Source organism: Eucyclogobius newberryi, unplaced genomic scaffold, assembly GCF_026437365.1.
Source record: "Eucyclogobius newberryi isolate DKJ021-1_F unplaced genomic scaffold, fEucNew1.0.hap1 SCAF_9, whole genome shotgun sequence".
NCBI classification, from domain to species: domain Eukaryota; kingdom Metazoa; phylum Chordata; class Actinopteri; order Gobiiformes; family Gobiidae; genus Eucyclogobius; species Eucyclogobius newberryi.
The window spans coordinates 23,511,478-23,521,882 of NW_027316532.1; the positions used below are offsets into that span (position 1 = coordinate 23,511,478).

The window sequence follows — 10,405 nt, forward strand, 5'->3', positions numbered from 1 at the left end:
ACTGCAATGCCATTTGTTATTGATCTTTTTTTTGGTAATGATTTTTGCACTTTTGTAATCTCCAAAATCAAAATCACGCTCCAGAGTCGGATATTTAAACGAGATTAAACACTTCCTACTGTAAAATAATGCGATTTTGCCACATACGGATACAGACACGTTGAACTTGCACCATCTCGTCTCTCGTCAGCGTCTGGTTAAAATGTACCGGGGAGCAAATCGATACGCGCGAGAGGCAAATAATGTGATAATCCCGACTAGTATGTGGTGGGAGCTCATTTGTTTTTGCAGCGGTGGTCGCCGGACACTCCTCCTCCACCACCTCCTAATCCCTCATCATCTCCCCAGTGAGAAGTGGTGGAATCCTCCGAATCAATAACGCGAACATGAACTGACCACTTAAATCAACCCCATTTGTCTTCCTACTCTTGCCCGTCTCTGGCTCACGCGTCTGAGATCCCGGGCCCTACCTTTTTTGGCACATATTGCTTTTGCAGGATAGTGCGACAAAACACAAAACACACATAGATTTTCATATCCACTTTCCATTTGATAGGTCGGTAAACGAGTGGATAGTGAAGCTGTCGGTGTTGTAAAAACTGCTTTACTTGTGTTAGATAGGGGACAGTTTGCAGCCCATCATGCCGCGGACAACATATTTACCTGAGCAGACGGATCTTTTGTCAATCTATTGAAGGCAGAGACGCTTTAAAAGGTCCCTCCCCTCCAAACAAGCATCTCTAATCGTGTGGCTATTATGATGTATGGTCTGGCTTAATGAGGCCATTTGTCAGAGTGAGGGGGAAAAAAAATTGATCAATAACAGAGCTATTATTTATTCATTTAAACTAATCGGTGAGGTGTTTTGGGGTCTTTGCTGTTTTCTAAGCCTGAGCACTAGGAATAGGCGTTATTATCCACAGACTTACTTTTGTCTGACTGTCCAGAGCCCATGCAAGTCAAAAATTCTCCCTCAGTCTAAAGAATATCTGGACAATAGATTGGCATAACAATTTTTTATTTTCGTTTTTGTCATTCCTCAAAAACATATAAAAGTGACACTGGTCAAAAATTATAGCTTAAAGTTTAAATATAGGTGGATAGTGACATTTACACTCCACAATTTGCATTCGAATAAATGATTAAAATAAAAACAATGTGTGACACCAAGGTTTTTAAAAAAATGCATGGTTATTTAGAATATTGTATTACATGGAGTCAGGATGCTGAAGCCCACAATACCATATTAAGAGGGAAAGCAACTAGTAATTACCTTTCTTAACTGTGCTGTCTGCATCTGATCTGGATGTTTCTAGAGCCTGATTTTCCGCAGAAGACGCTCCTAAGCTCTTGGGAGGGCTGGAGAACTGGCTGCCGAAGTTCTGTCTTTTTAGCTTGGCATCAGCCTCAAGTTTCTCTACAGCAGCCGCCTGACACTGTTCCACTGTCGACACAAACAATCTGCAGAACTGACGGGAAAAGGAAAGCACAATACAAGCCAGTGAGTCCTGAACATGGTGTGGAAGCTTAGCAATAGGGCCATACAGCAAAAAATACATATATAATTCATAATTGCAAATGTGTTTTACCTCTGTATAGTCCAGTTTCCCATCCTTGTTGATGTCGGCTAAGGAAAAAATGGCATTGATCTCCTCAGTGGTCATTGTGTCACCTCTCTGCGTGTGACCATATTGTTAAATCAGTGTAAACTAATCATATGACACGGTGGGTTTCAGTAAGCATTATTAAACTTTACTCACATTTGATAGAGCCTTCTCCAACTCGCTGTGACTTATGTATCCATCGTGGTTAATGTCGAGTTTTCTGAACGCTTTTAGCAATTCCTTTTCATCCGTCTTCTTCTCATTTTTGAGGATCTCACAGAAGTCGTCAAAGTTTAGCTTGGGTGCTCTTTGTGTCCAGTATTTATTGAGAGTTGCTTGAGATGGATTTCTGCCGGCCTGCTGCAAAACTAAAGCAGAAACAAATAATCATACAAATCAAGTATTTTGTTTTTATCTTGTGACAATTCAATTCAACACAATATCTAGAGGAAATACATTGTAGTAATGAGATGTTACGAGTAGGGCTGCAAAATATATCGCAATCAAATCGATCAAGTAATCAAGTACTCTATAATTTAGATGATAGAATGTCCTGTGCACGGAACAAAAATGATTGTCCTTTTACAGGAAAATCTTGTTGTACCTGTAGTTTACACCTCTAGAAACATGTTCTAAAATGCATTGGATTCTTCTATTAGTTTCTCAGTTCATACTTCAGTCTTTTCTCAAATGCTCAATGTGTTTGAAATGAGCACTCTGAACAGAACCCTAATTTTTACATTTAAATTGCCAAGCTAACTCTAATCTAATCGCAGTCATGCTACTTCTAAAATAATGCTTCCCTAGTACAAACCAAGAATTTGTATTTGCTTTATGCCAATTCGACAATTCTTCACATTGTAGTAAAATAATATCTGTACGAGATGGAAGTTACACGTGATCTTGCTATAACGTTAATTGTAAGGTATTGTTCATAGACATGAATGAACTTGTGTTGTAGTATCTTACCATGACAAAGCTGCTGTTTTGAGGATATATTTGCCAGACTAGACTTAAAAACCGACAGATATGCAGCTCTGCACTGTATGTAAAAAGCCTCCTCTTCTGTCGGAGCAGAATCTCGAGATGACATCCTTCTCTTTACAATCAACACTATTACAGTATCTTTTCACCAACAACAGCCTATGGAGGCACTGTTAGGATTTCATCGAGCTATAATAGTTAATAAAATCACTAACCTATTCAATTGCATACTAACACAACAGTTAACAGTTATAACGTTAGTAAACTTAGCGTTTTAGCGTTTGCAGACGAGTAGAAGAACGTTGCTAACCACCGCTGTCGCTAGGTAAACAAAAAAGTACGCAACACCCAAAACGGCTCCCATGAAACAAAAACAAAAAATGTTAATGCTACGTATTGTTGTCAAAAAATGAACTCACTATGCTAACTTCATTATTAAACTAGGGGCATATTTTATTAAATATACAAATGACTTGTGTCTTGTAATTATCCGTTGATCAAGTGGAGGAACTCTAAATAGGAAGAACGTGTTTCCGCACGAACCCAAGACAAAGGTGCACAGCGCCAGTTTTGAACACTGAGCTGAAAATAGAAATGCCGTGAGTAAATCTGTTGAAAAAACTATTAAATGAACAGTGTTTATGTTATTAATATGACCAAGTGTTATCACTAAAATAATAATTATAAAAACGAATTGTTAATCTCACATTGTTTATCTTATTGCAGTCTACAGAAGAAAAGTAAACAACCTGTGAGTATACGTTATTTAGTAGCATTTTCTGTGTGTATTATATTATTATTATTATTATTATTATTATTATGAATATTAGCATTATTATTAGCATTATCATTATTAGGGTAAATTTAAGTTAGTAAATTAGGTAAATTAGTAGGGTTAATAAGTGTGTTGCCAGTTTCAGTGCTGAAGTCCAGTGTGTTCAAACCTCTGTGTCTCTGATCTAAATGGTCAGTACTTGCACCATCATGAATCAGTGCTAGTTTAACCTCTGCAGCTCAGTGAGACTGGAAGTCTGGATGTTCTGAACATGAGGCATGGCCTGTCCAATATACTTAGAATAAATAAAACAACTTGTATTTGTCCTTGGGCTACAAGAAGTTAACCGATTAATCTCAACCAATCAATTATAGAAATAGATGTCAATCCATTATGTAATCGAATAATCATTAACTGGTCAATACGCAGACTCCAAACCATGCCATGAGCTGAGAAAATTGGTTTTATTACTCAGAGCAAGAAGAATAACATAAAAATTACATGGGGAATGTGTAGATTTTCAGGATGTCTTCAGTTAAAGTCTATATGTGTGTATATAGACTAAAATCTTCAGTAAAACAAAAGGAATACGATTATATTTTATATGTTTGTACCAGACATTTTGCCTGTTTTTCTCCAATGTGGTAGTTTTGCTGATGTTTATATTGTTACTTCTTGGTTGGACATGGGCAGCAAACATGACATAGATTACCAAGCAACCATACTGAAAACCAAAGGGCCAAAATCCATATAAATCATGCAAAAGTTATAATTTGACAAATAATTACACCTGGCAAGATGTTTATTTTGTTAAATGAATAAATGGTCATAAAAAGTTATAACTTGTGTGCAAATTTCTCTGAATTTTTGATGGAATGGTGCTTTTTGAGGTCATAAGTGAAGGTATTCTGTCAGCACTACTTCCTGTCATTTTCACCTTTTATTTGTAAAATGTTCTTACCAAACTGCAACTTGGCTGATGAAAAACTATGATAATTATTTACCACAGGGACCATATCACCAAACAACATCATAATTAGAAAAACATCGGGTAAAACTGAGTAAAATATTCACTGGCTGTTTGCATTCTAAACAACTAAACAATTAATCTAAAGAATAATTCCTAGACTAATCGATTACCAAAATAGTAGTTGGTAGTTGTAGCCCTATTTTGCCCAGTATGCAAGTTAATCCACTGGCATTTCAGGTTCAGTTATGAGGTTGTAGTTGCTTTTTAAAAACAACAAGAGTACCTTTAAATACATAACAAGTAATTTAACTTTTTTCCCCCCTGAAAGCCACCGACCTCAAAAATACCACTGCCAAAAAGAGGACAACCACAATCAAAAGTGACTGCTCCAGCAGGTTTGTTTCAACAATACTGTATCTGACACATTTACAATGCAGGTGTTAAGTGAAAATAAATATATTTAATATGTAATTATTTTATTTAAAATTTCAGAGCTGTTTTGTTTTTAAAGTGACATGTATTCATTATTGTTGTATTTATTCAGCTGTCAATTCTAAAGCGTCGAGACTGGACAATGTTCCAGAGTCAGATGAAGAAAAGTAAGTTATTTCTAATTAATTTTGCATTTTATTTGTTCAAATCCAGCTGCTGCTTGAACTTATCACACAGGAAAAGACGGACAAGGACCACAGAATTACAGAGAAGTCCCTTTTATTAGTTGCTATATTTCAATTGCCACACTTTCCTGATGGTCATAATGACGTATCCGGATTTAATGACAGGAGACACGGAATGAGAGAGATTCATCACCAGCCAAATTATCAGTGATTTACATAGCACTAAAAATAGTTGTATAAGAGTCACTTAACACAAGAACCATTTCCTTAGTCTCGGTTGACATTTTGTGTCTGTCCCATCCATCAAAACAAGCATTAGTTTTTAATTTTATAGTTCTGCCACTGCCACATTAGACGAGTCGCGTTTATGACACATTCATAACACTCAGTTTATTATGTCAAATACCAAAAAGCATGTCTGTATTTCAAGAGAAGAGGAAACGTTGCCTCGACATCTTGATGATTTGACAGGATCAGAATATGGATTTATCACCGAGCTATCAATCATAAACATTAACAACTTTCTATTATTCATTATTATTATTATTATTATTCACTATTATTCATTGTCTGCTCACTGTCTTTTTCCTATGGTTTATTTGCAGGATGGACTCTTTGCGGTCCAAACTGGAACATTCTTCGAGCGCATTCATCAAGGCCAGGAAAGAGCTGGAGGAAGTTTTGGTGAGAGTATTTTATTTTTTTTGTCCTTGAATCTGTCAAACATGAGGCGGAAATGTCTCCTTTGCGCTCACGACATCATTGGGACTGAGGGATTATTACTTCTGGCATGACCGTTCCCTTTTTATCATGCCTCTTCCCCATTTCCTCCACCGTTCTTGAATATAAAATCCCCGCGTATGTGCTTTGATTAGTCAGCAGGGGGCAGCAGTGAACAGGGACGTGTTGATTCTGAGGCTGCTGCTGAGCTGAAGCGCGAGCTACAAAGACACAGGGACCTGAGTAAGTCATGGATGATCTCCAATCCAAGATCCACAATGATATGATGACAGCGGGCGACTCTCGTGTCTTTCAGCCGCCAAAGTAAAGCTGCATCTGAAGGAAAATGGAGAGCCAAAGAAACCATGTCAAGGTAAAGTGTATTGCATTAATAAGACCTTAATAAACCACCACATACATTTCATCATTTGACAATTAGACATCTATTAGTTCAATATTTTAATTTCTGTTTCTGATTAAGCACTGCTCTACTGGCAGTTTGTTGTTAATAATGCTTTGGTCATAGCATTTGTCTGATTGTGACCTTATCTAAAGCCACAAGAATCTACAAAAACATTTTCTTTTAATTGTTTTGTTGCTCAAGAAAGGCATGAAATGCAGTCACAAGTTTTTAGATTTGTCAGACTACTACTTGCCTCTTTAATTCTGTTCTGCCTGCAGCATCATGGGCATTTAACATTATCCGCATCAACGAACGCTTTTGAACAATTGTGTGCTTTGCAACCTTTGGAAAAAAGACAACATTTTGCTATGGCTACAAAAACATTTCCCTGGGAGAGAATTTATGTAATGTATTTAGGCACATTTTATGCCTGCAGCAAAGCAATTCTTGTGATCAAATCGCACAATGGCGACTTGTGGAAAATGAATAGCCTTTATTGTCAAGAGGACAGCTTGTTTTTCGATAAGGTTGTTAGAAATTATTTTAATTAGTTCCAGTAAGCGAGCTGAACATAAATGATGCATTGTGGATGCACGCCCCAGGAATGTCACATTTTTGTCACATGGTAGATCTGTAAAAATGTATCAGCTTTGCATAAACCTCCTTAGAACAACAGAGATCACAACGTCAACAGCGATCGTAAAGTGAAGAGAACTGGCCCTCTGTGTTTCCCGGGACACACATTTTAGGTAAACAAACTGTTATTCAAAGCTGCGGAACACTTCTGCCCTATATCTGCTGGGAGTGTGAAATCCGGACAGATGATGTGGATGGTTCTGTACGTGATCCTGGTCTAGAGTAAAATGTTTGTTTGGATGGGAAACTACGGCCTCCAGCATCAGCGCCATAATCCAGTTCTAAAACACGCTCGGAGCAGGAGATTATGATGGTTATTACACATCAAAACAGTCTGATAATGCTCTGCCTAATAAAAACCCATACAGTTCAATATCACTGGTTTGTTTAAGGGAGGGTTTAATTCATTACATAAGCGGCAAGATTATGAAATACAGTATATGTATATGGCCAGTTCTGCAAATCTCATATCCTTCCTGTCAAACGCGCTATAATCTGTTTGTTTGACAGTTGAGAATCACTTAAGTCCTCTTTTTAAGCTTAACAAAAGTTTCAGTTAGCACAGCAGCCTAAATAAGTGACTTTTTTTGTGAGCAATCAGACTTGGCACAGGCATAAATCCTCAGGAGTGAAGTGGCAGCATTACAAATTCCCACCGCGCCTGTATGTGCTGATGACTACAAAATTGAAAAAGAAAGGTCCCAATAATTCTGAGGCAAGTTTCCCTGAGCAGTGGGTATTGATTATTTGTGTGTGGTGAGAGATTTGGAAAATTCAATTAAAGAAGTTGTGCAAAGGATTCATAAATTCAGCCTTTCCGAGCCGCACCGAGACATGGTTATGTTCTAAATCAATGCTGCACTTCACAATATATTTTCTTAGGAACATAAAAATAAATAACATTTAAACAGTTCTGCTTACTACAGAAGCAAATTTTATTTTCTGTAAAGCTTTTTAGTGACCGACAAACACCGACTTTAGCACATCTGCCGACATTAATGTACTTTATTGCAATTTTTCTCCTAATAAAATCCCATATATGAATTTTTAGATGACAAAATGAGGCAAAAGGGGACGCCTCAGCAAAGTAAAAATTGATCAGGCCATAGAAGGGAACACATTGGGGAAGATTTGTATGTCAGCAGTAATGGGCTGTATTAAAAAGAATATTCCTTAAGATGCCATAAAAGTGATGGGGGTCCGGCGCTGGCCCACTCTCACATCAATCCTGGACGAGCTCACGGACAGATGCCACCTTTCCTGCCGGAGTTTTATGCTTTCTGATTGAACACACGACTGCAATTAAATGGGGGAGTTGTATATTAGGCTGTTTTTATCCAACTCAAGGCGGTGGTCTTCGATCGGCGCGGCGCTTTGCAGAGTATGCAGTCTATTCGGACCAGATATTTGATTTACTGAATGTCTTTGGATTTCATCTCGGGGTGCAACATGTCCACACCGCTTTGAACTGATGTTATGTCAAATACAAATATGCTCTAGGTTGGGGCTGGGTGTAAGTACTTCACTGTACAATATCTCATAACAGGGTCCACGATACCAAAATCAGTACTTGGAACTCACGATACGCGTCCTGATTCATGGCTATACCTTAAAACTGGTGTTAAACGTTTATTAAAGTTATGTTTTGATTTAAATAGAGTAACAAAACGCATTAGAATTCCATGTTCACGATGTCCTTAATATCAGAATACAACTGTCACATGATGAAGTCATATTTTCAGCTCCTCAGATTCAGCCTTGATGCAGCCGTCTGTAGGTTCAGAAGTGAAGAACACAGCAATTTATAGTGACTTTGTTGTTTAAAAGTATCATTTATGTATTGATACGTGCATTGCCAAGAAGTCTAGCCATTTTCTATTTCTGCTTTTCAGTTAAAGTAGCTCCAGCTAACTCCTATGAATTTCTGAAGTCTTTTATTGGCTAGTGTGAGTAACTCCTTTTCTGGTGATGCATATTCTTAAAATTAAGTTTATTGTCGGTACATCTTAAACATAAGTTAGTTTTCTTATTTGTGAACATTGAATCAGTTTTGTGGTTCCGTGTGCATTCTAGCGCATGATGCCAGTGGGGTTAAAATCATGTTTTCCTCTCCCTTGTTCCCCAGGTTTCTGCCACAGAGGCATCTCAGTGGCTGACAGCTAATGGAATTGCTCTTCACCTCTTGTGTAGAGCTGAGCATATGATCCCGTGGAGCCGTGGCAGGAGATGAATGTGGAATATGTGCTGTCAGTTTGAGGCTGAGGTGTCTTTGAAGGCGTCATTCATCTGCTGCAGATGGGCCTGGAACAGTAGCAGCCGATCCTCTGGTGTGTTAGACTCCATCTACCTGCCTGAGCTCCGGGCTGGCAGCTGACAAATGTTGACTCTACATAAACCACAATGCTGCTACGCTGTGCAAATAATATTCTTAGGATGGCAACCCTCGCTCTGTTTAAAAGCTAAAAGTATGCGATCCTCCGCACCTGTGTAGCTTAACACCTTTGGAAAAGTAAATGTTGGGGTGGAGAGGGAGGGGGCACAAACTGTCTTACACAACACAGTGGTCTCTTTATTTGGCAGTGTCTGGGAAGACCGAGGCCTCTCCTGCCCGAGCCGACCCAAGCAACAGCTGCGTTCACAGCAACATTTCCTATTTCTGCCAAAGGTGGATCGCGTAACTCTCACTTTATCACCCTTAGAGGCCACGTGAAGGACAAAGCCACTCTACACATAAACAAAACTAATGCTTTGATTCAAGTCCTATTGGAGATTGATGAAATATCTGTCTTTGTGAGGACAGCTGTTCTTAACCACCAGCTCACACTTGGACTCAACACTATCTGCTGCTAGCTACAACTGTTACTACTCACGACCACAGGGTTTATCTCCAAATTAGTGATTTGGGATTCCCTGGCAAGTTTATACCATTAGCACATAAACATTTTAATACAATCACTGCAGTGAGTCATACTAGTGTTTGTATTTGGATGCTTGAATGTTACTATAATTCGTCTGACATTTTGATCCTGCACATTAACCTAACCTACTCATATTTAAAGCATGAAACACATTTATTTATTGTAACTGCGAATGTGAAGCCTAAATGCTTCATTGTTTAAATAAACTGCTTTTCTATTACGTGTGCTACTTGTTAATTCACAAGGGCTAATCCACATTTACTGTATGATCGTCTGGATAATTTGTCCATCATGAGCTTTTCATGCACAATTTGCTCCCATATTTGTAAATGAGTTGCAAGCCTGCTTCGTCCTGGCATTTGTGTCCCATTACTGCAACAGCTAACTTGGATTTTAAGACCTTATTTGTCCCTATGGAGCATTATTGGCCATTGGCCCGGGGCCTCAGATGCACAAGCAACTCTCAATGACCTGATAACATTTATAGTTGTAATGGATTTTTTTAATGCCTGTCATTAACTGGCAGAAAGAGCAGAGAAAGAAATTGGTTGTGCCCCTTTCTGTGGTATTTCAAGTTTATAGCGATATGTTCCGATGTGTCACCTTCCATCATGTCTTTTAAAGGCCCGTCCTGTCACTGGTTTGAAGCCCGCACGTCTTATGTGCACACTTCTTGTAGCACCAAAGAGCCCTAATGAATATTTAATGACAGAGTAAAATCCCAAAGATATAATTTCTGTCCAATTATTGGCTCTGTCTAAGCCTTGCAGTAAAGTAT

The 10,405-nt window shown here is 38.3% G+C and overlaps 2 protein-coding genes and 1 long non-coding RNA gene across 3 annotated transcripts in view; 2 read left to right on the plus strand and 1 right to left on the minus strand.

The window, feature by feature from the left end:
* The window catches only part of efcab7 (EF-hand calcium binding domain 7), an 8,107-nt gene extending 5,410 nt beyond the window's left edge, over positions 1–2,697 (minus strand). The window contains exons 1-4 of the mRNA XM_072437987.1: positions 2,574–2,697; positions 1,761–1,972; positions 1,590–1,676; positions 1,274–1,469 (exon numbers count right to left, since the gene is read on the minus strand). Coding sequence (XP_072294088.1) covers positions 1,274–1,469; positions 1,590–1,676; positions 1,761–1,972; positions 2,574–2,697 — 619 coding nt within the window. The remainder of the gene's footprint in view (positions 1–1,273; positions 1,470–1,589; positions 1,677–1,760; positions 1,973–2,573) is intronic.
* Positions 2,698–3,284: 587 nt separating this feature from the next.
* On the plus strand, positions 3,285–6,102 carry itgb3bp (integrin subunit beta 3 binding protein). Its single transcript, XM_072438058.1, has 6 exons — positions 3,285–3,339; positions 4,662–4,728; positions 4,878–4,932; positions 5,556–5,634; positions 5,826–5,913; positions 5,987–6,102. Exons 4-6 carry the CDS (start codon positions 5,557–5,559, stop codon positions 6,100–6,102), a joined length of 282 nt encoding a protein of 93 aa, XP_072294159.1. The 5' UTR covers positions 3,285–3,339; positions 4,662–4,728; positions 4,878–4,932; position 5,556.
* A 2,497-nt stretch (positions 6,103–8,599) lies between these two features.
* On the plus strand, positions 8,600–9,847 carry LOC140353946 (uncharacterized). The gene is made up of 2 exons (XR_011925937.1): positions 8,600–8,655; positions 8,835–9,847. It is a non-coding gene; the product is annotated as an uncharacterized lncRNA (long non-coding RNA).
* Positions 9,848–10,405: the final 558 nt, after the last annotated feature.